General features: G+C 38.5%; 1 protein-coding gene and 1 pseudogene across 2 annotated transcripts in view; both read left to right on the forward strand.

Annotated features, from left to right (window-relative positions):
• Positions 1 to 26774, forward strand: part of HMCN1 (hemicentin 1) — a 374104-nt gene that overhangs the window by 170373 nt on the left and 176957 nt on the right. For both annotated transcript variants that reach the window (XM_023754745.1, XM_006089863.3), the window contains exons 12-15: positions 12989 to 13130; positions 14173 to 14300; positions 16607 to 16720; positions 21556 to 21714. In XM_023754745.1, coding sequence (XP_023610513.1) covers positions 12989 to 13130; positions 14173 to 14300; positions 16607 to 16720; positions 21556 to 21714 — 543 coding nt within the window. The remainder of the gene's footprint in view (positions 1 to 12988; positions 13131 to 14172; positions 14301 to 16606; positions 16721 to 21555; positions 21715 to 26774) is intronic.
• On the forward strand, positions 9349 to 12348 carry LOC111826276 (annotated as a pseudogene).

The raw sequence follows: 26774 nt of genomic DNA on the forward strand, positions 1-26774 counted from the left end.
CCCTTGACTCTCTTCTTTTTGGTTAAATAGAGTAATTATTATTATTATTATTATTACTATATTATTATTATATTATTATTAAATGATTTAAGAAAGAATTGAAGTAAGATGTTACCTAATATACAAAACATAAATACAAAAACATGTGACATTGCATGATTACTGGCTAGTCTGTATAATCTCTATTTTATGGTCTGTCTAGTTGGCCTTGAGTTTGAGGGACCAGTTTGAATAAAAAAGGATGTTTTGAGAAGATAACAAAAATATATTCCAGAATTGATGAAAAATAAGGGACGAGCTAGTTGTAGTTGTCTGAATATATTATTTTATATACCTAGGATTATAATTTAGAGAATGGAACTTCATATGTAGGCATTTCTGTATACCATGCAGAATGATTGAAAGACCCAGTTCAGATCTGGGCTCTGCCATTTGCTGACTAGACAAGTCACTAACAACTCAGAGACTCCTATTCTTTCTGGACAAAATAGAGTTACAAATAGCACAGTTTGTGAGGGTTAGATGACATAATGTATGTCATGAACTTTTAAAAATGCTTGAATGTTTGTAGATTTATTGGACTAATTTAGTGGGTTGAAGTGTTTGCTCATTCCTCATCTGATCTATCTCTTCCTAGCAGCATGAGTATCTTTCCCTGGCTATCACATTCTAGAACTTAAGCTCTCCAAGATCTTAAGCTCTCCAAGATCTGGACATCTTTTTGTGTAGCTCACTTAAATCCATCAGGCTTCATGGTTCATTATTGCTGGAAATTAACATGTCCTTGATGTACAGCTTCTCTGACAATTTCCTATGTACTTGACATGCTTATTATGTCACCATATCCCTTTCTTTTCCTATTACAATGTAAATAATTCTTAACCTTTCCTTGTAACTTCCAATTAAAGACATTCCAACATTTCTTTCTCCTAAGTACTAGAGAAATATGATTCTATCCATTTATGATTAAAGTGCTCTAACATCTTCATAGCAAATAGATGCCTTAAAAGAAAGACAAAAAGGAATAAAATGTATGATATTAATTTATACATTTTATTACATGGAACTGGACTGTTATAACAGAAGCTTGCCCCTAACCATGAAGTCAGTGGAACACATTCATCAGATAAAGTAAATGAATATTAAACTTTTCTCTTCATATCTTAGAATGAGTTAAGAAAGCAAATACTTCCGTGGTCAAATTACATATTTTTTTAGATATCATTGCAATGAATACTTGATGCAAAAATTCACTAAAATATTTGTCTTCAAATCCAAGGGCCTCCAACTCACTCCTTATTCGATCCTTAGTACAGAAGGCAACAAAAGCTTATATTGTATTTTAACAGAGCATCTTATTCATTTGTGCTGATTCATATCGGGAAATAAAACAACCAAGGCAGCAAATAAAATTAACTGTTGACAGAAAGCAATGAATTAGGGGTTTTCATTTTAAGTATATGATTTCACCCTATCTAAATAAAATCCACAGAGATGGCACTAGCATTCAAAACAGACATAAATATATATGTCTCAGGTCAACCTCCAAAAATGAAAAGCTTCACTGTATTAAAATGTCTAGGAAAAGAATGAGCTAGGGTATGTGGTGAAATGGCTATGACCAATAAGGGCTACAAGGACTGCCACGGAGATGGCAAGACCAACCCCCAACAGATTTATGGCTTAGGAGAGGCAGGAGACCAGCTCAATCCAATATGGCAACTAATTTCACCTTGCAGTAACTCCTAGCTTCATTATAGGCTATATAAGGACACAACATGGCCAACAGAGCTCTTCTGGGAAGTCTCTACCCCTCCGCCTGGAAAAACACTAACTGTTCCTTATTGAGTGCCCTGCCCCTTGGTTAAATGAGCCTCAATGAAACAAGTAAATTTCACTAGGGAGGGGCTGCTCTGTCTGTGGAGTACACTCTCTGTCTTACTTCTTCACTAATAAACTCCCTTTCATTTTAAATTCTATGCTGGTTCAATTTTGAATTCTTTCCTGCATGAAGCCAAGAACCCACAGTGGGTCAAGGACCTTCAGATACCTGGACCCCTGGAACTCCTGCATCAGAAACAATTTCGTTATTCAAACATGGGTATAGACAGCTACACATCAAAATGTATTCCTGTGAAAATCGTGCAAAGGGGAAACTTGAGGAAGATACTGCTGAAATTTTCATGGCTCTCTTATTAGGCTATTCATTGTAGGAAAGCCTGACTAGATTATCAATCAAAATTCTGCATTTTTTTTCAAGCTCCCTTTGGTTCACAAAGGATTTAAAGCAACTTACTCTGTAATGTAATCCTGTAAAATTCCAGTCCCCTGAGCTTTCCAATATGAATTTTTGTACTGTGGAAAAGTTCTAACTTGACTCTTTAAGTTTAATTGCCTTATGACTCTTTTTAATTACAAAGAACTCCCTATGGTGGACACCTGTATGAAAGAAATTTTGAAGTATATAGAATAACTCCTGAAATTTTATAGATAGGAGATAAACCTCCCCAGTAAGTGGAACAGTCACAGGTAATCCTTTCTGAAGGCCAAGTGAGGTCATCATCTCAGCTCTTCCAGTAAATTCCATGTATTTAGCTTTTTAAAATAAATTTCATACTTTTAGGGGAAAAATCACTTTTTAAAGTGTTCACAGAAAAGAAGTGCAATATTGTGAACGAAGTTTCTGGATGATTAGCAACTGCAGGAAAAGAAATTTCGTATTAGCAAGATTTCTCCAAAGTTACCTTTTCTGCTAGAAGAGTTTTATTCATTAAAGTAAGTTCTGCCTGGGTCTTGAGTTCCTCAGGAGTGTGCTGCCACAGTCTTCAGGAGTAGGGGCCATATTTGAACAATGATGGAAGAAAGTGGCCAAAGACTAAGATCGTCTATATTTTCTCTGCATACAGAAACAGTAAGTTAGCTCACTCGTCGGCACCTACAAATAAAAGTGATCTCCTGCACCAACAAGATAAGCGTGGTCCATCTCCATAGCCACAGAATGAGGGAGCAAACTTAACCAGGGCAGTGCTTTGTAAATGAATTAACTTCAATTGAAACATGAAAAAGGAAAACCCAGGTGGAAGCATAGACTATGTAAGACCTAAAGTTAATAAGAAGTGCCACCACGGACACTGGGTCTGATGTTATTTTATGTTGATATCAAGTGGTAGATTCCCTTAAAGCTAATATATTTAAACAAGTTTTTCATTATTTTAAAAAGTAATAATTTTCTAGCCTGAGCTGGTACCGTTTCTCAGTTATCTACACTTGGAAAGAACTTCCACTGCTCAGCATGCAGTAACGGAACTCTTGTCACCACCTTATTTTCCTAACTGGACTGGAATGACCAACGCATACATCTCAGATTAGCCTTCAGTAGCTTTTTGTTATACAAGTAGAAGAATCGTTTAGGTTTACAATTGTGTGAGGTGGGTTCAGCAAAAAGACAAGTTAACGGGGGAAAGAAAGCAATTGCTGTGATGCCTTGTTAGGCTCAGTAAAGAAAGAAGTGATGCTTAAAGGCATGTTCTGATAGATTGGACTTAAAAGAAGGTTCAAAGGAGTTGTAGCCATGACCAAGTTGGGAAATGACGTATGGGCATTAGAGAGTGACAGCTGGAAGGATGGGAGGTTGTGAACCTCAGACTGCACTCCCAAGACAAGTATTCTTTCCGTCAAATTGTGGGTCGCTTCCCCAAGAAGATTATTAAGGTAGCAAATGAATTTGTCTATGAACAGAAATCAACTGTCAGATTATTGAATCTTTCCTTTTAAGAAATACTATGAAGATCTACTTTTATATGCTTTGGCTTCTCTGACTATTGCATATTTTGTAAAATGATCCCTTTTTGAGCACCATAACCATTTTTAAAGACTATTTTTTTAAGAGCAGCTAGGTTATAGAGATTTCCCGAATACCTCCCACCCCCACACATGCATAGCCTCCGCCATTATCAGCATCCCCCACCAGAGTGGTACATTTATTATAATTGATAAACCTGTACTGACACATCATTATCACCCAAAGCCCATAGTTTATGTTAGTGTTCACTCTTGGTGTTGTACATTCTGTGGGTCTGGGCAAAGGTACATGACATGTATTGATCACCCTCTGTGCTCTGCCTCTCCCACCCTGCTAATCCCTGGAAAGCACTTATCCTTTCTTTGTCTTCGTAGTTTTGCCTTTTCCAGAATATCAGGTAATTGGAATTATACAGCCAGTAGCCTTTTTAGATCGGCTCTTTCACTTCGTCACATAAATTTAAGGTCTTCTATGCCTTTTCATAGTTTGATAGATCATTTCTTTTCAGCCGTGAGTAATATCTTTTTTCTGATGTGCATAACCAACTTTGGGTAATCAAAATAAATCCTTGCCTAATTGAGTCTGGAGCAGGGGATTCATGTACATATATGTAAAGCTTTAATGGTATCCTTCCAATATGCCGTGAAATAATAATGCTAATTATGATTTTCCACTTTTTTCTAAGTCACATGAGAATGTAAGTCTAAACTTTAGCTTTCCCCTTTTATTTGGAAATTCTGTGGTTTTGGAAAATTGTTATAAAGAGACCCAGGAAAGAAAAGGCAATGCAAGAGTCAGTGCTAAGCAGCATTCAGCTGAAGATTTTCTAAGCAAGAAAGAATAAAACTTTAAAACTTCTATCCTGCTTATCAGTTATACTTATTGTTTTAATCTATTTTGGTTAATCACCCAAAGAAGCTCCAGAATTTATAAATTTTTGTTTGTTTGTTAAGGAAAAAATAATTAAATGGAAAAAATATTAATGTGTAAGTATTTTATACTAGGAATTATTTTAAATGGACATCAAGGCAACAAACATATCCTTATGACTTATATTGGGAAAATAAGAATTGTTCATATTTAAGAACTCTTGATACATACTTATTAAGATTTTGTCATTAAAATAGAATCTAGCCTTTATTGTGTACCTCTGAAATTTTTGTCCATCTCTTATTAACTGTATTGCATAACCACACTGTAGTTTGGGTGTGAATTTTTTGCAAATCCAGCATATAATTCTAAGATATAGTCCTTGCCTATGTGTTTCATTGCCAATGCACCATCTACTGGTAAGTCAATGAATTGGTGACCTTCTTTCTGAGATTTAATAGACCTTTTCTCTAGTCCAGCACTGCCCAATAGAACTTTCTTTTTTAAAAAAAAAATATTTTATTGATTTTTCACAGAGAAGAAGGGAGAGGGATAGAGAGTTAGAAACATCGATGAGAGAGAAACATCGATCAGCTGCCTCCTGCACACTCCCTACTGGGTATGTGCCCAAAACCAAGGTACATGCCCTTGACCGGAATCAAACCTGGGACCCTTAAGTCCGCAGGCCGACGCTCTATCCGTTGAGCCAAACCAGTTAGGGCAGAACTTTCTATAATGAAGGAAATCTGTGTATTTTTCCTAGGTGGTGGATACTACTTACATATGGCAACTGCATACTGAAACAAGGCTAGTGCATCTAAGGAACTTGTTTTGAAATTTAATTTTGTTTTAGATAATTTAAATTTGAATTTAAATAGACATGTGTCCAGTGGCTACCATATTGGATGGCACAACCAATTCTGGTCTTTTCAGGAGAAAGAAGAAAGGCAGAAATAGCAAGAGCAGAATTTTAGGACATTTATTGCAACTTCCATGTAGATTAACCACTATCATAATTGATTTGAAGTATTGCCATTTAGGACTAATTTTACTTTTTGAAAAGTTTCCAGCCAGATCTTCATATTCCCATTGATGAGATGATTTGGAAATGTTGCCTTTGAATCCATATCTTTGGGATTTCAATGGCCCTTGTCTCTTTACCCAGGCAGTTGATCTCTGTTCATTTGCTTAGTTGGTTTTTGTTTTCATTCTTTGCTCTTTGGAAGCAACCTGTGGCCCCTTGTATGAACTCTCTTCTCTAGTAGGCATGGGAAAACTTTAAAATGTTAAAATATATTTTGTTGCCATTTCTACTCATTGAAAATTAAGTAGCCTGGCTGGTGTGGCTCAGCAGTTGAGCATCAACTCAGGAACCAAGAGGTCACTGGTCACATGCCTGGGTTGCAGGCTCCATCCCCAGTAAGGGGTGTGCAGGAAGCAGCCAATCCATGATGTCTCTCTCTCATCGGTGTTTCTATCTCTCTATCCCTCTCTTTGTAAAAATCAATAAGATTTTTAAAAGAAAATTAAGGAAAAATTAAGTGAGCAAGCACATTTGTTCATTATCAATCATTCTTAGTGAAGTTTTTTTTTACTTATTGTGCAAGCTTCATGCTTAAAAGTTAGTTGGAACCAAAACTAGCTGGATTAACCTCCCTAATCAGAAATGGAAGTAATGCATTTCTGAACAATGTGAATATGTTTTAAATAAATGGATTGAGCTAAATCAGTAGGTAAACATCTAATAGGTTAGGACATAGCTATTAATTACAATTCTAAGCAGGCTCACTGTAACTTTATGAAGTTAGCTTTTCCTACAGGAAATACAAATATTTAAAAGAGCTAGAGGTCCTGTAAAATAGATTTTACAGTCTGTACAATTCCATAGAAATTAGGTTCAGTCGTTAAATACTAATTATTTCTAATTTCTCTAATACCAACATTGCTTGGCATTAGATCATCCAACATTTTAGGGGATTATATTAATTACAATGAAAAATATATTTGGGAACAGTTGTAAACCAGTTCTGTTATGTTTTTAGAAATATTAATCAAAATCCTACCAGTAACGTGGAGCCCCTCTCATAAATCACCTCCTTTCTGAGCACTGTTGGTCTCTTTGTTCTGGTATCCTATCAAATTATTATTTTTTGCCAAACAACTTAGCTCTTAATCACAATCAGTTTCAACTGTTCAGTTCTTTCTCCCCAATCATATTATATATACTGGGTGTTTCTTTTCTTAATCATAGTGCCTTGTACAGAGGGGAAGAAAATACACACATGTTCGCTCAATAGATGTGTATTTCTTAATTGCTGAATGAATATCAAAGTAACAATAACAGACTATAGGGAAGATTTGAGTCACTAACCTCATTTTTCATGTTCCCATGTTAACTTCCATGGCTTATTTGAATGACATCACCAATTTTAGATTCCATTATGTAAGTACTTTCTTTTCCACTTGTAGCACATGTAAGCATATAACTGCTTACATTTAAAACCACATTTTATAACAAAATCTGATAATTACCTCATGAACAATTTATAGAGAAGCCATTTTGAAAGTATTGTTTAAATTAGTTCACCCTAGTTTAAAAAGTACGTCGTGTGAGTTTTGCAAAATTCTACGAAATAGTCTAAAGCAATTCATCACTTTTCAGGTGACACTGTAGCTGCTAAATTTCCAAAGGAGTTAAAGTTAGATTAAGCGGGGTAGTGTTTACTTACACGGCATGAGTTTAAGGTTTTGTTTAAAAGAGACTATTTTCCTATTTATCTGTGAACAGAAAAAAAGTCCCTATTGATTTTCCTAGCTGTTCCCATAAGGAGGGTTTTTGAAGAAAGATGAACATAGGTATCCTGGTTAAATCTGAGCATATTCAGTATGTAACTGACATTGCTGCACAATATCATGCTGACACATGGAAATCAAAGGGCCAAAGCCTCCTTTCTTCTTCATGCCATGTCTGTGTGGACATTAGATGCATTAATTTGTCTTCTGGTGTCAGCAAAGGGAGGCTGTCTGTCATTAATTAATCCATGTCACCAGAGAGAACATTGCGATGGAAAGGAAATATTTCTCAAGATGATTGATGAAGTAAGTCCCTAATGACCAGAATTACTTCACTAACTATGAAATGGACATGATCATAACCATATGCTCATTACATCATCATGACTCTTTTTAACATGGTCAAGGTGACATAGGTATGAGCGTGGTTTTTGCTATCAGAAAAATGTGCAAAAACTAAATTTCTCTATTTACATTGAAATTTTTATACAATTTTTAAAGTTTTTAAATTTTATTTATTTTTTATTTTGGTCTTATAAATTTTGAGTATCTAGAAATCTCTCAAATTTCAGAAGAATCAAATAAAGTATAAGTATCATTTACTAGTAGGATATTTTAAACACTATGACACTCATTTTATCATTTTTGTCCTACTTTATCATATAATGGGATATTAATAATAGCAAAACTTACATAGTGCTGTTTTCATAGGCGCTTATAATTCACTTTGCCAATTCACCATTAATAGTATGTTAAGGCACCTAAGTTTTAAAGTAGTGTTTATAATTTAGTCTTAGTATCATAATCTATGTTTACCTTTTAAAAATCATTGGGGAGAAATTTTAAAAAATGTATATATTTTGCTTTTGTTATGCTCCTATATAATAAAAGCCTAATATGCTAAGTGTCCGGTTGGCCTGTCGGCTCTTCAACCAATCAAAGTGTAATATGCTAATGCTATGCTAAGGCTGTTCAACCGCTCACTATGATGTGCACTGACCACCAGGGGGCAGTCAACCAGTCACTATGATATGCACTGACCACAGGGGGCAAATGCTCCAACCAGTAGGTTAGCTTGCTGCTGGGGTCTGGCCAATTGGGACTGAGTGAGAAGGGCCAGACACACCCTGGAGTCCTCCCACAGTCCCTACCTGGCCTGCCAACCTCCCACATTCCTCCCTGGCCCTGATCGTGCACTGGTGGGGTCCCTCAGCCTAGCCTGCATCCTCTTGCAATCCGGGACCCCTCGAGGGATGTTGGGGAGCTGGTTTCAGCCCAATCCCACAGGCCAGGCCAAGGGAACCCACTTGTGCATGAATTTGTCCACCGGGCCTCTAGTTCTGTGGTTGGCAAACTGCAGCTTGGCAAACCGCAGCTCATGAACCACATGCAGCTCTTTGGCCCCTTCAGTGTGACTCTTCCACAAAATACCGACTTCTGCGCATGGGCCACAAAGTTTCAATCGCACTGTATGTGCGCGCCCACACGTGATATTTTGTGGAAGAGCCACACTGAAGGGGCCAAAGAGCCACATGTGGCTCGCGAGCCGCGGTTTGCCAACCACGGCTCTAGTTGAAATGTAAATGATGAATTAAGACAGAGAAGCATCGATCAGATGCTCAAACCTCAGAGGGACAGTAGGGGTGGGTGGGGGTAAGGGAGAGAGATCAGCCAAAGGACTTGTATGCACGCATATAAGCATAACCAATGGACACAGACACCAAGGGGTGAGGTCATGAGCAGGGGGGAGGGCAATGGGGGGATAAGGACACATACGTAATACCTTAATCAATAAAAAAAGAATGAATTAATGCCGCAATACCGTATAGTGTGCCATGTTCCCATTGCTTTATCAAATGGAAAGCAAGTTGTTATTTATGATGATGGTGTTGATGGTTGATGTTGGTGGTGGGAATAATAATGATGTTGACGGTGTTGTTAATGGTGATGAATGTGGTGGTGAAAAGAGACTGAAAACCAGCTTAAAATGCATTATTTCTCTTAAAGGCAAAAATTGGACTCCGGACTTTGACAGAGTTGAACTATGGTTCTTTAATTCGTTGTTATTGTTCCATTAAAACTTCACTAAAATGAGGGGTTTTTTATTCTAGGAATTTAAAAAAATTTAGCTACTGAAATAATTATGTGAAGTCTATCACATCCTTACTTAAACTAATCATGCAAAGGCTTAATGATTCTGACCATCTTTATTCAGCTATTATTTGGTGGAAATCCAATTTTGCTTCCCTGTTTGTCTACATCCTGTCTGATTTTCTTATCATCAGCAGGAATATTCTTCCCAGGGCAATGGTAAATTTCTCACCTTCTGTGGGGTGATGTCATCCCATCTGTATGTTGCACACAGACTTATTTCATGACCCTGAGCAACACCCTATATCCAGGCTTTATTTGAGAAGTGACCTCTTAGCTCTCTGCATCCTGGTTTGGGAAACTGACATTTATTTTCACTTTGATATCTGAACTGTAGAGCATACCAGTGGGATTCTTGCTGGGAGAGATGCCAGGTCAGTTCTGGCAGACGCCATTGGAAGGCACCACATTTAGACAAAAATCCCTAGAGCTGCTGAATCTTTGCAGCGATCCTATATCAAGACCTGAGAAACATTTCATTTTCGGAAGCTGAGGCTGAATAAGCGTGGGTATTCCGTAAATTCCGAAGAGAAGGAAGTCTTCATTTTCCCCCTCAGCCCCTGAAGCTTGTCTGCAACACCCCCACGGCCTGTGTAGGCCAGCATTTCAGAATTGATGGACTCCAGATGGAATTCCAATTTGAACTGACTGGCCATGGCCAGCCTGCCCTTGACCTCGCACATTTCTCCAGCCCTATGTTGACCAAGAAGAATCTATGGAATAATGAGACTATCAACCAAGTCCATAGGCCAGAACAACCCTTAGAACATTAACTTCAACGACCATTATTTCAAAAACACAATGTAAACAGGGAAAAGGGGGGACCGTTGTAAGCTGCTAGCAATTAGGCAGTAATTAGGTTTGTTCAGTTGTGCAGCTGCCTAGCCTAGCAGTACCACTGTATCTCTTTCAAATGCATAGGGATTCCACAGACCAAATGTTTCTCAGTGAAATTCAGCCACAATTTGCAGACTAATTTATAGTGAAGATATGTCATAACTATATCCAGATCTAACTGACTAACTGAATTTTTCAAATTCCTTTATAGTAAAAATCCATTTAAATGGGAAGCTGACACCATGCATATCTGTTTGGCTTATCAGTGTATCCCAAATAAGTTAGCACAGAGCTTGGAACTTAATAATTGTGCAAAAAAATAATACGTTATTTATTGATTTTTGTTGATACTCATGACCACTATTTCAAACATTGTGAAAATGAATTTCCTTTTATTTATCTTATTGAGTAGCGGATATTTACATTAAAAAATTATTGAATATTTTTTGATGGTCCCTTCTTTGAAAATTAAGTCTTAGTAGTAATACAGATGTAAATGTGTCATTGATTAGACCAGATAGCTCAACATCCCAGCCACCCCAGATAATTTTTGTATCCTTTTTGACAGTAAATTTCTGATTTAATATTTTATTTCCAAAACTCTTTCTGCCATAAAAGTGGAATACAATTGGAACTTTGAATAATTAATATGTTTTGAATAATTAATATGTTCTGTGACTCTATGAGCATGAGGCAAATGATCCTGAGAGGCTGGCAGACATAACAATCCTCAGAGCCAAATTATAGGTTAGGAACGGCCCTGTATTCCATCAACAGTTTTAAGTGTCTGTTATTTACAAGTCACTGCATAACATGCAAGGGATGTTAAATACTGTAGAATATAAGGGAATACGGAACAATATGAAAGACTTAGTCTCTACCTCAACAAATTTATAATCTAATAAATAAAAAAGAAAGAGCCATTCAAACAAAGCAGTCAGTAGTCAGGATAAGTTGTGGCTCCAAACCTGTGTTCAGAATAAGAAAGAGGCCAAAAGACCCCATTTGGGGACTTTAGCTGAAAACAGGTTTATAGTGAAGTTCCGGACTAGCAGAAAAAAGCCGGTGGTAAGCTGGTGGGGGGAAGGAGCCATAGGGTAACCACTGGAGACACAGAAACGTGACATCGGGGTCATATTTTGCTCTCAAAGAGAATTTATTTCTGCTTTCATTACCTGATGGGGATCACTGAGAGGGCACAGTCATCTGCCTGCTGCACCACCGTGGCCGGATGGTGGAGAACATGAGCATCACCAGCTGGTTCATCCTGTCCTTTGAGCACTTATATTCCTTCACTTTGAGGTAAAGGGCCTCCAGAAGCTGGAGGTGGACCCCCTGTGATTTCTAACCACCAGAGAGTCCTGGACGTGACAGGCCTCATGGGGCCCTTCCCAAGCACTGTGTGCAGATGGCCCCAAGGGAGCGAGTCTTCATGGGGCCTATGGGCCTGACAGTGTACCTCAGGGTGCCTTCTTCACCAACCCGCAGTACTCCAGGACCACTGTGACTGTGATGGGCAAGAGCAGGGTCTGGAAGAACCTCAAAATGTGGGTCTACCCCTAGAGCACGTGGAGCAGCAGTGGGGACTGGCCACCTTTCAAAAAAGGTGTCTTCTACCTGGCTCCCCAGATCCAGGTGCCCTCATCCCTGAGGTGTACTCCACCTTCTACAACCCAAGATGAAGCTCTTCACTTGAGGAACAGTCCAGGTGCAGGTGCTGGATGCCATCCCCACCAGTGGTGGCTGACATTCCCAAGTGCATGGACACCTGCTACCAGGCCATGAGGACCACCTTCTCTCACATGTCCAAGACACCCCAGGAGAACAGGGCCACCGCAGGGCCTGGTGCCCAGCCTGCCCTGCGGTCAAGGCCTGGGGTTACAGGACCTGGCTAGTGAATGGACAGAGGGCCCACACCCCTCCACCTCCCAGATGCCAAATATTACTGTGTCCCACTCCTGCAGCTCCCCTGGCTTTCATTCGAGCTCCTTCCTGTCACTACCCTTGGATCCAGGCCCCTGATATCCCTCAAAGGAAAGTCAGCTAGACCCTCCCCAATCTCTGAGGGCAGGCCTGTGCCTATCCTCATGCCTTCAGGATCAGGAGTATGTGCAGGCTTTGGGGTTCCAGATGGGCAGAGCTTCTAGGGCTTGGAAAAAATGGCCAGAGGTAAGTCCTTCCACTCTCCTGCCCCAGGCCTGTGGGGTGCAGAGGCAGGCTCCAGGGTCCTGGCCTTGCCTGCACCAGGCTCTCAAGGAGAGGAAGGGCTCTGGGGTCCAGGACCCCTGTGCATCCTGGGCCTTGGAGAGTCAGAAAGTAGAGTCTGCCCCTTCTGCTGGCCTTGGGGTGCAAGTCTGCTCAAACGGTACTACACTCAGTTGTTCGTTACTTTTTATAAATGAACTCTTGGAAGTGCAAAGGGAAAAAAAGTGGAGGAGGTGTGGTGGTGAGGAGTCTGCCAGTTTGCTAACTGAGGAAGCTCCTAAAATCAAGGTAAGTTGGCATTTCATTGTATATGTTTCTTTTTATTTGCAGAACCGCCCAAAGTCACTGTGATGCCCAAGAACCAGTCATTCACAGGAGGATCTGAGGTCTCCATCATGTGTTCTGCAACAGGTTATCCCAAACCCAAGGTCGCCTGGACCATGAATGATATGTTTATCGTGGGTTCACACAGGTACTGGGTTTGTATCATGTTCTTTGTTTTTACTGAGTGAGAAAAGTGAATGAAATTTCTGGACAAAACTAATCTGACCAAGTCCCTATGATTAAGGGAGGTTTGACCAAAATCCATGCCTTTAGATTTTCTAAATAGGCCAGGAAATGTCAATAAAATAATAAATGATTAATCTATGGAACTTGAGGTCCTAAAGTCTTGAATTTAAAAGCTGGGATCAAGTGCTTTCCTATACTTTGTGTTCAAACGTAACACCGTGACAGTTGGTTTGCCTTGAATATTTGAAATGAGTGTGGTCCTGGGATTTAACAGGAGAGAGTGGAGGCAAAGGACAGAACAGTAGCTCCAACTGAAGTGTGTGCAGACATCCTTGGTAATCCCTGTTCACTTTTGCCGTACTCCATTGAAATATTTTTTTTTCCTACTGGATGCTTTTAAAAGACATTGAATCCTCTCGTGCTCCAAGAGTGTAATGAGCATGTGGAACATAAACAGTGACATTTCCAGCTATTGGGCTTCTGTTACTCTGGGTTTGGCATGAGGAGCAGGGCTCAGGTGTGAGCCAGATTCTATTCCTAGACTCATCAGTGACTCACTGTGTGACACAAAGCCTTGCATCTCCCATGTTTTTATTTTAAGGAACCGTTTAGCATAGTGGTTCACAGAGAACATGATTTCTGGGTGCAAATTCCACGTCCTCCATTTACTAAGCCTAACTTAGGGTGAGTTATGGAACCTCTTTGCTCATCTGTAAAACAGAGATAATAATAGTATCTAACTCATTGGGTTGTTTGAAGATACAAACCATTAATACATGTACAGCTCCTAGAGCAATCCCTGGCTCACAGAAGTACTGGGTATATAGGATTTATTATTATTATTAATTATTAATATTATTCTTCTGCTTGTAAAATGATAATGCTAATCATTTCTGCAGTCAGTAGCAAAAATATAACTCTAAAATATTTGAAGATATTTGGAAGAAAGATGCCTTGAGACTGTTATTAGGGTATTTCCTATTTTATTTTATTTTTGTCCACAGGTATAGGATGACCTCAGAAGGTACCTTATTTATCAGAAATGCAGTTCCCAAAGATGCAGGGATCTATGGTTGTCTGGCAAGTAATTCAGCAGGAACAGATAAACAGACTTCTACCCTCAGATACATTGGCAAGTATAATCAGTTTAAAGGGCAATGAAAATAGGATGGATGTCATGTTAAGCAAGGTAAAAGTACTTTGCTGAAAATTAAGAATAGGAATGAGTTATGCCTAGTCTTTTAATTTATTGTTCATTCTCACACAATGACGAAAGCAAACATTGTAACAAATTTAAGTTAAAAGTCAGGGAGTGAATAGCTTCATTAATCAGCAAAATTATCAAGGGAGCTTCCAGAGTGTGGGAGAGTTCCAGATTACCCAGACCTCTGTCCTTCCATGGTTCACCTGGTCTCTGTAGTATTTCACTTGCTAATTAATCAATCCAATATATTTCCTAGTTTACCTCAACTTCTATTTTATATTTCCCACTTGAGTTCAAAACTGTTTCTAACATTTCTGTCACAAGTAAATTTTTTTACCATTTATGTTATTTATCTTGTCTGGCTGTTATTTTCAATTTTCATCTTCAGCTTTCCCCTCCAAACTCAAATATTTATTGAAGATGCACTTCATGACAATTATTCTATAATATAACATTCCACAATGTAATAGAAGAAAATATATTCTAATATATAATGTAACCTAATATATGATGTAATCTAATATTCTAATATATATGTTACACATTCCAGTAGTATATACTATGTAATAGAATATTTTTTAGTTTGGTCTTCCTTTAATAAATAAAGGACAATGGCATACGTGTTCAATGTTAGTTTGTAAACTATGAATAATTAATGGCTAGCGATCCTCCTTTTCATTCATTCTTATTTGCCATTCATAAGGTACTGAAACAGGCAGTGGAGAGGAAGGGTGTAAAAGATCCATAGTAAACATTGAGAGTTATAGTTGGTGTGTATAGATGAGGGAGGTAACAAAAGTGGCATAAATATTGCACCTGAGAGCTGGGAAAGAAGCGGTCTCGTTTCTAGAAATGGGCAAGGCACATGGCAAATAAGTGGAGAAGGAAGAGGGCTCAGATTTAGAGATCATTTAAAATATTCCCAGAACACCCAGATGGAGAGGGAACAGACCGCTGGGAATGCAGAAAGGAGATTGAAACAGATTTTGCATTGCAGAAACAAATTTTGGTTCATGTTCAAAGAAGCCAAACTATTGGACCCATTTATTTAACTTATCACCCGGAATATGTAAAATGCGGTGCTGGAGAATATGGAGTATAAAATTTTTAAATGCATGTTACCCAGAGTCCTTACCTTTCAAGAGCTTGCATAATGTGAGTGGATACACTTAAAGAAATAGAATCAGGCAGTCAGTCAGCTAAGTCTACAATGGAAGTTAGGCAGAACAGAAGACTAATTTCTACTGGGGAATTTGCAAAGATTTCTCAAAAGACACAGGATTAAAGCTCAGTCTGGAAGAATGAGTGGGATTTAGAGTTGTGACAAGGGACATTTCAGGCAGAGGAAACAGCTTTAGCAAAAGCAGGAAGATAGAGAGTAGGGTGTGGTCTGGACTGCCCATGTAGGTCCATACCTTGTGATAGATAAAGGACTGTCATGGAGGGTAAAGCTATGGCTGGTTATGATTTTTGAAAACCAAACTAGGGAATTATGGAAACCTCAAGGTTCTCTAATAGAGGAGAAATGTGATTTTTGAGAAGCTATCTCTTGGCTTTGTTTAAACAAATCGCAATGGATGTTAGAAAGATCTAAAATGTCCAGTTAAGAGAAAAATGTGTGAGTGAACCTAAGCATCAGGCAAAGGGAAGAAGCAAGCATCAAAGAGAACAACAGAGTCAGAACTGGGAGAGTACTCTTTATAGATGCAAATTTTAACCTTGGCCTACAACTGTCTCTCTGTCATTAAACACGAATATCCTTTAAATCTCATAGAAATGTTATAACAAATTCACTTGCAGTTATATTATCCTCAAGTCCTAGTGTAGCCAATTCAGTGTTACCATCATCGCTCCTTTGCTGTATTTCTACTACTATTCTTCTTCTTTCTGCTCCTTTAGTATTATTTCTATAAGATGTGTTCAGCTTTCCAAACTTTTTCTTTCCTTATATACCTCTTTTTTTTTTCATAAAGACTATTCATTTTCTAAATTTTTTGGACTCTGTTATATCAGAATTATTTTTGCCTGGTATCCTCTTTTGGCTTGATCTTTTCAACACACACATCTATGTGCATATATATGCTTCTAAGAGTTTCTTTCTGTTTATAAACACTGAAATAGCCACAAGCCCGTAAGTCTGGGTAGACGTTTTCATTGGTTCCTTTCGTAAACATGGACAAGGTGCGCATGGCTTTGTGCTAGACATTAACTCTTTGCGTGTTTGTTGTTTTCAGAAGCCCCCAAGCTGATCGTAGTTCAGAGTGAGCTCTTGGTGGCCCTGGGGGACACGACGGTGATGGAATGTAAAACCTCCGGGGTCCCTCCACCCCAAGTGAAATGGTTCAAAGGTACATTTTCTTCAGTATGTTCATGTCTGGGCGTAGTTCTGTTTTCTCTCTTTTTAAAAAAAAATGATTTGTTAGACGTTTGTTTCTGTGTGTGACTTAGCAGCCCCGCCAAATGTGTTTATGATCACACCGGAGACAATCGTTTGAAATTCTGAACTTGGAACTTCGGGATTTGACATCTGGTGTGGATTACAGGACCCAGCACAGCAAGCAGGGAAAGTTCCCCTGTGCTAATCCAGCTGAACATTCTCCTTGTCAGTTTAGGATTGTTTCCTGTAGAAAAAGTGTCCAAGAGAACCCAGCTAACGTTTAAAATAGCTTCCCTGAGTTCAGTCCGCTTTCCTTAGAGACAGTGCTCTCCCCATGAGAAGGTTTTCTAGGTCCTCAAGGACACTTTCTCTAAAGTGCTCAAGTAAGCACACGTTGACGCTTAACACTGAATGACATTGGCCATTGAACTTACGTCAAGTATAGGAATCGTCTGCTTATATTTGTAACATAGAGATGATACCCCTGTGATTCTATAATAAAATAGCAGTCATGTGCTGCTTGTCCTTAGTGGGAATACACGTGGGCCCCGGTCCAGGCTCAGATGCTGACAGAGTGTATCTGTGTAAAACATTCTGCTTCTGTTTCTGTCTCAGTTCTTCCAATTCATGAGAAAGAAAAATTCCCACAAACACCCTAACAGGGAGGTTGCTAGGATTATTCAGATACTGTTTTCAAAATACTTTTTAATCTTCAGATGAAAAATGCTAAATAGTACAAAGCACTATTGTTATGATTCTGTTTGGTAAATCACAGACATTTCCATAGCAACAGGTTGATGTCATAATCACAGAATTAATAATTCACCTCGGGTTCAAATGCTTGGGGAACATGAGGTGAAAAAGGAAGGCTTTGTGTAGCAAACAAACACTTTTAAGCAACACAAGTCAAAAACGGAGGGAAACTGGGAGATGATACCATTTTCATGGTTTTCCATGTTAAATGATTTTTAGTCTTTATGTGTTCTCTGATAAGGAAGCATTTCTGGATTTGTTTCTTAGGTTAATTTCAGTTAACATGAACTAATTTTACTTATTTAAAATACTTAAACCTTTGAATTATAAAGGAATTAGAAATCAATTTCAAGTTTACATCATAATTAAATGGATACAAAATACGTGTTATGGAGGCAGTACTTCTTTTTTATATGTCAGTTAGTAATGTATAATAAAGTAAAAAATTTAAAGGGTAATGGAGCCTGCTGATTTCCCTGCCCGTATATAGCAGTCACAAAGAAAGTCGTTTATTCTCCCAAACTGAGGCAACTTTCCTGTATAACTTACTCTTCATGTCAGCCTGGGTCCCACAAATGGCTTGGAAACTAAAGGAGGACTTAGGGAGCCTTGAAGCCACCACATGGAAGATTCTAGAGTTGACTACCTATCAGTTTCTTCTCTCAATCATAGATGTTGGAGCTTAATGGGCCCAGAAATAATATCCCATTGCTCTAAGACTAAGTTATGAGCTAGAAGATGTGCATTAGATGCTGACAGACCATAGTGGAGGGCCAGTGTTCATGGACAACATGCAGAGTGGCCCTGCTGCCCAGGCTCGGCCAACTTCCTTTAATGCTTACTCATAAGCACAGCCTTGTTCATCAGGAGCAAAGCTAGAGGCCAGGCTCTTCTCCATGAAGACTGCTCCAAAGAGAAAGGGGGAGGAGGCAACTGGACCTTCCTCTCTCACCTCTGCAGGGGAAGCTTAGGAAAATCCTACCTGATGGAAACCCCAGGGTGAAGAAGGGTTATCACCCTAATCAGAAGAATACATTTTCTTCGTACCTTCGTTTCAGGCAATTCTGGTTGAACAGAGTTGGTGGTTGGGTTATTGGTTTAGTTAGTTAGTTATTATAAGAGCACAACATGAGATCTACCTTCTTAATACATTTGTAAGTGTACAGTACAGTATTGTTAACTACAGGCACTGTGTCTAGAACTTACTCATCTTGTCTAATTGAAACTTTACACCCATTTTCCCTGCCCACACCCAGCCCCCGGCAGCCACCATTTATTAATAAATTGTATTCCATTCAGACCCTCAGAGAAATGGAATTTCATAAGTACAAATGGCCAGCAAAACTTTAGGTTTTTCATATTTAGAAATGAGCAACATAAAGTGGGTTCAAAGGAGAATTGGGGACACTGTTAAAATGTTATATAAAGGATATTTCTGCTAAAATCAGTGGTTCTTAAAGTTGAGTTATTCAAAAATCCCTGCAGATTCCCCACAGTCCTTTGCAGGGAATCCACCAGATCAAAATTATTTTCCTAGTAATACTCAGATGTTGTCTTTTTCACACTTGTTGTCTCAAGATTTATAGTGGAGTTTTGGGGGGAATTTGTGACATGTGACATCCAGTAAAGTGAATGCAGAAGCAAATTTGAACACTCAGCTCCTTTTTTAATAAAATAGATTATTCTACAGATTTGCAAAAATGTGAAAGAATGCCACTTTTCTCATGAAATTTCTCTTGTTTGGGGAAATACAATTATTTTTTCATAAAATACGGTCATTATATCAAAATGTCATGAGTTTGTCATAAAATATATTCATATACTTAAAAGTTTTCCCGTTTCATTTTCTAAGATGCTAAATACAAGTAAATATAATAAAGTACAAGTAAATATTTTTAAATGCTTTGAAATACCCAATAATTTTTAAGACAAACATGGAAACAAACATTTTTGAGAACCACTTAATTTCCATAAACTATTTTAAAAGATGTTATACTAAGAATAATGATCTCTCTATTAGTCTTTACATCACAGAGGCCAGATTTAAATTTTAAATACAGCAAAGAGACCCCTCCCCAATGTTAATGTTAAATCCTAGAAAATTTATATGTTACTATGTATGACATTCTGAACTGTTAAACATATTAAAGTTTTGTATTTCTCTATGGCTCCTCAATAATTTGATGACTAATTTTTCAGTAGAAATCAGGAAAGGAGAGATTCTTAAAATGTGGTCAAACTGCAAACTTGATTAACCAATGCTTTCCACTTGGTATTTTGTTTCATTACTGCTATTCTTCAAAGAATGTTATTTTGAAAAGAAAAAAAAAAGGAGGTTAGCAAAAAGGTCTTTATTTCATCCTGTAATGTTCTCTGACATATACAGAAGAAATAAGGGAGAAGTAAATTCCAAAAATCTAAATGCATTTTAGTCCAAATATTTTAATTCCTGTTGAACAGCGAGGTCACATTGCATCCTCCCTTAGTGGGAAGAAAGTTTATGTCAACATCATCTGCTTTTATTTATGAAAATTTCCCAAAGGCACATAGACAAGCCTTTAGTTGCTTCTCTTTCTCGCCTGGTATGTAGTAGCAAGCTTAAAGGGATGATTGGGGTTTTAAATATTGGAATGCTGAAAATACTTCATTTTTGGCATTGGCGGTTGCTAATGTAATTTTTTTGTGTTTTTAAATTTATGGCCGCTTTGACCTCTTCTCCTCCCAAAATTAAAAAAAAACAAAAAGAGAATTGTCTGTTTGTTGCCCTGAATCTGTTGATTGGAGTTTTTTTTTAATAATGTCCCAGAGAATGACTAGTTGGGGGGTTTTCTTTGTTCATTAGAAGCTAAGGGAGTTACTTCTATGGGCCTCAGGCCCAGGGCACATGGCTAGGCTACTGTGTGACATGTTGGAAAATATCTTTTCAGACAGCTGGGCATGTTATAAAACCCAAAGAGCAATGGCCTTAAAATCCCCTGGATGGTTCCAGTACTTCCACAAAGAGTTTGATATGACCCTTTACAAAAACAAATTAAATATATAAACACTAAGCTGGCATTCAATACCCAGTACTGGGCACTTTTTAATGATATTGGTCATTCTGGTTAATTACTTTCTTAAGAGAGGAGGCAGCCTGGAGGAGGGGAAGCAAAAGGAGGGGTTAACTACCTTAGAGATTTGTTGAGGCATTGCCTGCCTTCAAGCAGGAAGGGTTCTAGGGGACTTGAGGTGTTGCAGGGACACAGCACATACAGGTAACTCAGACATAAAAAAGCTTTCCTGAGTCATCCTATCCTCACACTGAAGTCAAACTCAATATGCAGTACCATCCCCCATACATGGATCCTCTGCCTGCTTCTTCCAAAAGCCCCATAACTCCAACTTAAAGAACTTTGCTGAATAATACAGACTTAGCAGAGGTGTCCTGGGAGATTGATATGACAGTGCCTCTCTTTGGCCACTGTCAGAAGTTTCTCATCCATTCTTCTACCAACAAGCTCCTCTCTACCAACTCTCGGAATCCTCTCAGGCAGCTTACCCAAAATCTGACTAGTAGCATTTATCAAACCAAAACCTGGTCATTAACCAAACTAAGAACACCTATGGCTAACTGGACTTTCCTGGGTAACAGAAATTCATCCTGCCGAATAGATGGTAGAAATCTTTTTTCCACCTTCATCTTCCCATTCCTCATGCCCTTCTTACTTAACACAGCCATGTGACAGCCGGCATCCTTTCCAAGTCCCCCAGGGTAGCTTCAAAGAGTTTGTTCTTATTTAGATACATATGCAGTAGGAAATACTTATACATAATTCATGCAGGACCAGATTTTTGGCCATAGGTTAGCTCATAGAATTATACAGACTAATCAGCTCAGTGCCAAGAAACACTTCATTCTTTCATTGCAAAAACATGGTTTAAGCGTCTACATTGTGCCAGACACTTGTATTTAAAAACTTTACATTCTGTTTTCTTTAGAAGTTTTGAAATCAAACTAATAGAAAACTATGTAAATATGTTAGTGTTTAATGCTCTCCCTTTGTTTTGACTTAGGGGATCTTGAGCTGAGGCCCTCAACTTTTCTCATTATTGATCCTCTCGTGGGACTTTTGAAGATTCCAGAAACTCAGGATCTCGATGCTGGTGATTACACATGTGTAGCTGTCAACGAAGCTGGAAGAGCAACTGGCAAGATAACTCTGGATGTTGGCTGTAAGCATCCCTGCTCTGATAAACAAACTTGTTTTGAAATTGATCTGCTATTTTTTCCCTGTGCCCATAACTTTGAAACAATTGGCTGGAAATACTTTTCAGAAAGGCAATATTAGAGTTAGCACTTAAGGTTATTAAAATAATCATGGTAATTAGCGTTTACCAAGTGTTTTCTAGGGGCCATGCATTGTGCTAAGAACTTATATAGCTTATCTCCATAAACACTCATAACAATTTTAAGGGGAAGATACTTTAATTATCTTCATATATAAATAAGGAAATGGAGGCGTTAGTCGGCTATGCAACTTGACTAGGGTCACAGAGATAATGTGTGCACACAGACATATCTATCAGGGAGAGCCTGAATGATTGAACCCAGGTTGTCTGACTTCAGAGACTATAGAATTCCTTGGTATATCAACTCCTGCCAAATATTTTCCAATCCAGAATCATTCATTCTGACACCAAATTCCTAAGTAATAACATCTGGAGGCCATAAATTAGACTTTGGCCCTAGACATAATTTGGAGATGTTGATGACAGCAAAGGTAGCAGATGGTGCATTTACCTTTTTAAAAAATCCACTAGCAATGACTCCTCAGTGTATAAAGTAAAGTACTAACTGCACATAAATGTCAATCACAATGTGAAGGATACAGCATGTGCATGACAAGTATGGTCAGATTACTCAAGAAGGTCATTCTCTCTCCTTTGTCTCTCCATCCACATTTCTTGGGTGGCGGGGGGGGGGGGGGGGGACAGTGTGGTAACACTTGAAAGAAAACAGAGCTTGCTTTGTATGCAAAAGAATGTGGCGGCTTCATTTTAACAGATAATTCAAACGTAGACTTATAAAATATGACATTCATTAAGTTGTACTTTCATTTATGTATCAGGATTTTCATGCCAAAGCTATTTTTGTTTGTTTGTTTGTTTGTTTTTGCAAAAGTTAGGAACTATAAAGAAAATGCATTTTTAGGATAAAATAAACATAAAGCATTTTAGTTATACTAGCTTAAGTCTTTAAGTGAAAATCATGGCCCTCTAAGCTTAATATTTTGTTTCATATAAACCAAATTTTTCCTCTTGGGATCTTTTATGGTCTCCTTGTCCCTAGGCTGTCTGGTGAACACTGTCTTCTTGGTGCTTATGCCCTTGGAGTAGAATCCACAGAGCTGGGAATGGCCACAAAGACCATGTGGGATCTGCCTAGCCCAGTGGTCGGCAAACTCATTAGTCAACAGAGCCAAATATCAACAGTACAATGATTGAAATTTTTTTTGAGAGCCAAATTTTTTAAACTTAAACTATATAGGTAGGTACATTGTTATTAACTTAATTAGGGTACTCCTAAGCTGGCCTTTGCTAAAGCTAGATCGTATCTGATTGAGGTACGTTCGCTGAGGTCGACCCCTTCCAACTCTCCCATCCACACTCGTCTTGTATACTGGTTTCGTCTATCTCCTTTCGTTCATCCTCTCTATATGTCCATCCCCCACTTCTTCTAACACCACTTCTTCAAAATAGACTCGCCCAGGCCGAAAACCGACTTCTGCGCATGGGCCACGAAGTTTCAATCGCACTGTGCATGCGCGCCTGCACGTGGTATTTTGTGGAAGAGCCACACTCAAGGGGCCAAAGAGCCCCATGTGGCTCGCGAGCCGCAGTTTGCCGACCACTGGCCTAGGGCATAGCAAGATGTGTTGGAGCCATGACGAAACTCTATGGTTATGAAGAGAAGTGCCTTGCAAATAAGATCAGAATCTCTGGGTGGAGGGTATTGAATCCACTGGCAGAGTGTAAAACACAAGTAATGCTCTTAGAAATGTCAAGTCCAGGCCTGGCCGGTGTGTCTCAGTTGGTTGTGCTGTCGTTCTGTGCACCAAAGGTTGCTGGTTCTATTCCCTTCAGGATCAGGGCACATGCCCAGGTTGCCAGCTCAATTCCCAGTAGAGGGCATGCAAGATCGATGTGCCTCTCTCTCTAAAAATCAATAAAAATATATTAAAAAAAATAAATGTAAGGTCCAAATGAGGAAGGTCACTAGGTACAGAATTCTTGTTTTCAAGAAATCTACAAAGTACATTTCAATGCTCTACATGTTCTAGTTCTATTTCTCTCTTCTTCTGGCAGACAACATTCTTTTAGAGTTATCTAGCTCTAGAGGAAGAAGGAAAGAGCCTCAGTAATTTTCCCAGCAAAAAAGGGAAGGACCCGCTCATCCTCCTCCAAGATAGGAAATTAAATATCTAACACATGTTACTTTGCTTACCTACTTCCTTCTTGATAATCTTTTTAGCTTCTGGACTTCCCAGGTTCTCTCTTCTGGGTAGCAATAAACCATATAAGGATCAGGGCTGTCTGCTGGAGCGACTTGTGTTGGATTAGAAAACATCCTAAGGAATGTTTTGTATGTATCCTTTATTCCTTAAACTGAATATTTTTTTTATCTTCACTCATATTCAAGATGCCCCTTTCTAAGTCAGTGGCTTTCTCAACTATTATTTCATCAACTGTTCCGATGAAACCACTAACATAAACTCAGTTATTTACCTACTGTACCCTTAATTATTGTTAAAATTGTCAAGTAATATTAAAGTCAGCCTCTCATGTTTCTGTCATGCCTGAACTGTTTCCTCATTCACCATTGAAGTCCTGATTGTTCTGGCTTACACAGTTTGATTATCCACATAAAACTACTGTTCCGTATCCTAGGAGATACAGGATGTTTCTGCCAAGATCTGTGCAAATTACAGTCATGGTGGCGGTTGTGGTTAGCACTATTAGAGTTAAAAGCAAACAAACAACAAAAACAACAGCAAAATTTCTCCAGAATGTTATATAGTGGCTAAGAGAATGGACTCTGGAAACTGGATTTCTGTCTGGCATTTAATAGTACCTACCTGATGGGTTGGTTGTAAAGATGAAATGAGACATCATTTCCCATGTGCATCTAGCATATCAGTGGTTACTGCTGTTCTTTGAAGCTGCTTAATGGGACATAGAGCAATAGGTGAATATTAACTTCACAACCTGAGTGGTCATTTGGATTCTTTGAGTCTTGGAAAATATTAAAGAAATGCATATATAACAGTGGCATAGTATTTAAGATTCAACATTGGGCTTTTAATATGAAAGTCATTGTTTTCACTATTTTTTTTGAAGTCTTGAGACAAGTTAAGTACTAATATTATTAGTGCATAAAATTATTCATTTGAGTTCCAAAACGATTGGGCATAGAGCTCAGTAGCTTATGACTTAAGAAGAAAAACATGCTTTTATCCATGTCATGTAACTGTGTTTTCAGATTGTCTTTGTGGGCCTATTACTGCACATCAATTATACGGCATCAACAATTTTTTATTTTATATTATTCTAAAAAGACTGTTTAATATTATTCTTAAGTTCTAGCTTCTTGTAGTGAGTCTCCTTTTTTGTATTTCTCATTATATGGCTTTAAGTTGTGGACATTTCAGGTCAACGGGGAAAGTTACCAGTGCTTTTCATGCGTTTGAAAGAGAGGTAGTGGATTGTGAAGTCGTTTGGAAGAAAAGAAGATTGGCCACATCAAACAAAAAGCTGGCCTGGCAGGGATTTCATCTGCAGCATTCCACACCACACAGGGTTTGCATCGTAGACTGTGGTTTCATTTTTTGTGGTTTGGTAGAAACAAAACAGTGTGTTCAGCCATGTTAGGCAAGAAAAATCTCTGACTAATATGACACAAGAGTTGCCATAGCGGAGATTAATTATCGCTAAAGGAACCAGAATCACTTTAAGGAATAAGTTTTAGAGCAAGATGGTCAATTTGTCTGTAACTTCTATATTTTCACAATAATGTGTGCACACAGATATCCATCAGTAGGTGACAAAGCTCTATGTGCATTAAACCTGAGCAATTGTCAAGGTACCTATACACAAATATTTCAGGGACCACAGAGGATTCAACATAATCCTGCTAGACTCTATGTGCCGTAGATACATTAAACTTCACAACTATGATTTCATAAATTAACTCTACAATATTTATGACCAAAGGTAATGACTATTTGGGTGTATCTACTTGCTAAATGATTAATAAACATTCTCTCTTTTAACAACCTGGGATAAGAAATGCTACTCTCCCCTTTTGTTTGGAGAAATTTAGACTGGGGGAGGTAAAGTCATTTTCCAAGTTTACAGACTAAAAAGTAGTGGAACTGCCATTTGAAACCACCGAGTGGGCTGTAACTTCTCTAAGCTGCGCAGCCTCCTCGGAGCAAGTCCAGTATTTGTAGTACAATCACTTCTGCTCCCTTTCCCCTATTTCTTAATCTGTTTCCCATCCACCCAAAGTTATTCACTTGGAGTCCGAATTGGCCACACTCAGGAGTAGGAAGTATTCAGGCGGCTTCTTGGCCTGAGGTTGGAGTTGCTTAATTTTTGAGCTTCACTTGTCACTGATGCTGTGTTGGCTGCTTACCTGGTTAGTGCCTGGTTCTCTCATTTGCCTTGTTTTCTGCTACCGGTACGTTATTCCCTGACCCAGTGCTTGCCTTGTACCTGACACTGTTTCCGAAGCTGCTTCTCCCCAGATGACTTCTCCTGTCTTAATTGAGTTCTATGGGCACAGCTTGAGCTCCACTTATGCATTTATATTCCAGTTTGTTTTGGCTTTCTTAGTTCTGAAAATTCTAATTTGTCTCCATTTCCACTGATGGCTCTGTTCTCTTGTGTCAGGCAAGCTTGATTTCCTCCCAAGGACTTGGTTGATCCCAGGCTTTTGCATATCTTTTTGTTCTTCTGGAATTTGTTTTCCATCCCATCTCCACATTCAGCTACGCCCACTCTGAGCCTAACACATCCTGAGACTTTTACATTTAATCTCTGTTTTTCAGAAAAGCAACTACCTCTAGAATAATTGACTGCTATCACTCCAGAGAAAAGTAACTAGGCCTTATACACCTAGAATAAGCAAACAATGAGTTAATTTAGAAACGATTTTTAAAATATTTTTATTTTGCATATTATTTTTATAAACCAAATTCCCATGTAGATGGATTAAGAAAAATCTAGCCTGG

Source organism: Myotis lucifugus, unplaced genomic scaffold (assembly GCF_000147115.1).
Source record: "Myotis lucifugus unplaced genomic scaffold, Myoluc2.0 scaffold_65, whole genome shotgun sequence".
Taxonomy (NCBI): domain Eukaryota; kingdom Metazoa; phylum Chordata; class Mammalia; order Chiroptera; family Vespertilionidae; genus Myotis; species Myotis lucifugus.